Source organism: Peromyscus eremicus, chromosome 8b (assembly GCF_949786415.1).
Source record: "Peromyscus eremicus chromosome 8b, PerEre_H2_v1, whole genome shotgun sequence".
Taxonomy (NCBI): domain Eukaryota; kingdom Metazoa; phylum Chordata; class Mammalia; order Rodentia; family Cricetidae; genus Peromyscus; species Peromyscus eremicus.
In genome coordinates, this window is record NC_081424.1 from 32,429,415 (window position 1) to 32,430,951 (window position 1,537).

The window sequence follows — 1,537 nt, forward strand, 5'->3', positions numbered from 1 at the left end:
CATATCAGCTGATTTGTAAATCCCATTGAACAAAGAATAAGCATCTTCAAATCCTTGAATTAAGCAAATAACTACTTGTAAAGCTTTTGGACAGTGACTATTCCTCTGTGTGCCGATTGCCTAGAAAGCAAGTCACTGAACTATGTCTTGAAAATTGAGGCTTAAAAAATTTAACAAAGGCCAACAATTAGAATTCTAGAAAGGCAGGAAAAGGGGCGACAGAGAACCAACCAACATTAACCAGTGTGAAACACAGTGGAAAATGGTTAGATCCAGGGTAATCCAGTTCCATTACAGATAGAAACTAATTTTACATTTCTTAAAGAAGACAGAAGCTGGATTTAAGTGTTTCATTTAGAACTGAAGCATAATTCATGACTCTACAAGATAAGATGTGGCACTCAGTTCCCTGGTGATGTTCTGCTGTGACTCTCTTTTCAATCCCTACTAACCTGAGAATCTACTCAAGAAACAAGTTGGTAGCTAAGGAGTTCTCCCTCAAGATTCTGCCAGTGACAATCAGTCTGATGGCTTTCCGAAACCAAGGATAAAAAAAAGCATAAATCAAGGGGTTCATGGCTGAGTTGTAGTAGGCGATCCAAACTAGTATTTCATACACATACGTGGGTGTGATGAAGCCCAGGAAGGCATCAATGATGGAGTCAATGAAGTACGGCAGCCAGGAAAGCAGGAAGGCTGCCACTGCGATTCCCAGGGTTTTGGCTGCTTTCCTTTCCCTCTTGGCCACCCTGTCCTTGTAGCTGTCTGATGCCTTGGCCGTCTGGTCACTCATTCTCTCAATCCTCTGAGCCTGCTGCTTAGCAATGAAGAAAATCTTAGTGTAGACAGTTATCATGACAAGTGTGGGGATGAAAAATAACAGAAAATTGATGAAGACCCAGCTTTGATTCACTGGGACTTGACAGCCTCCCACACAGGTGAGGGCAGTCACTAGATCCTCCAGCCCAGCTTTATTTGCCCCTGTGTAAAGGAGGGAAAAGCTATAGATGATGGACAGGAGCCAGGAGAAGGCGATGCATTTGCCAGAAACAGATGCAGTGAACCTGGTGGGGTAGGTCAGGGGGTCACTGACAGCAATATATCTATCCACAGAGATGAAGCACAAGTGAAAGATAGAAGAGTAACAGAATGACCCATCAAAATAAGAATGAACTTTACAGTAACTGTCCCCAAAGTACCAGCAGCTCTCCACAGACCTCACTGTGCTGAAGGGCATCACGGTCAGTCCCACCAAGAAGTCAGCACAGGCCAGGGATGCCACCAGAAAGTTGGCAGGAGAGTGCAGCTGTTTGAAATGAAGAATGGACATCATCACCAGGAAGTTTCCACACACAGCCAGCACAGCCCCAAAGCCAAAGACTGCATAGAGGATGAGGCGAGGGCCTGGGGAGTAAGGGTTCTTGATGCAGGATCCATTCAAGTTCTCATAGCACAGCTGGACAGATGTGACAGAGACCAGTTCTCTGCTCAGGATGCTGTCTTGATCCCAGACAAAGCTGTCATCATCTGTAGCCAT

At 45.0% G+C, this 1,537-nt stretch overlaps 1 protein-coding gene across 1 annotated transcript; it reads right to left on the reverse strand.

Annotated features, from left to right (window-relative positions):
- Positions 1-460: 460 nt before the first annotated feature.
- LOC131918852 (trace amine-associated receptor 7b-like) lies at positions 461-1,537 on the reverse strand. The gene has a single exon (XM_059273016.1). The coding sequence runs from the start codon at positions 1,535-1,537 to the stop codon at positions 461-463; it is 1,077 nt and encodes a 358-aa protein (XP_059128999.1).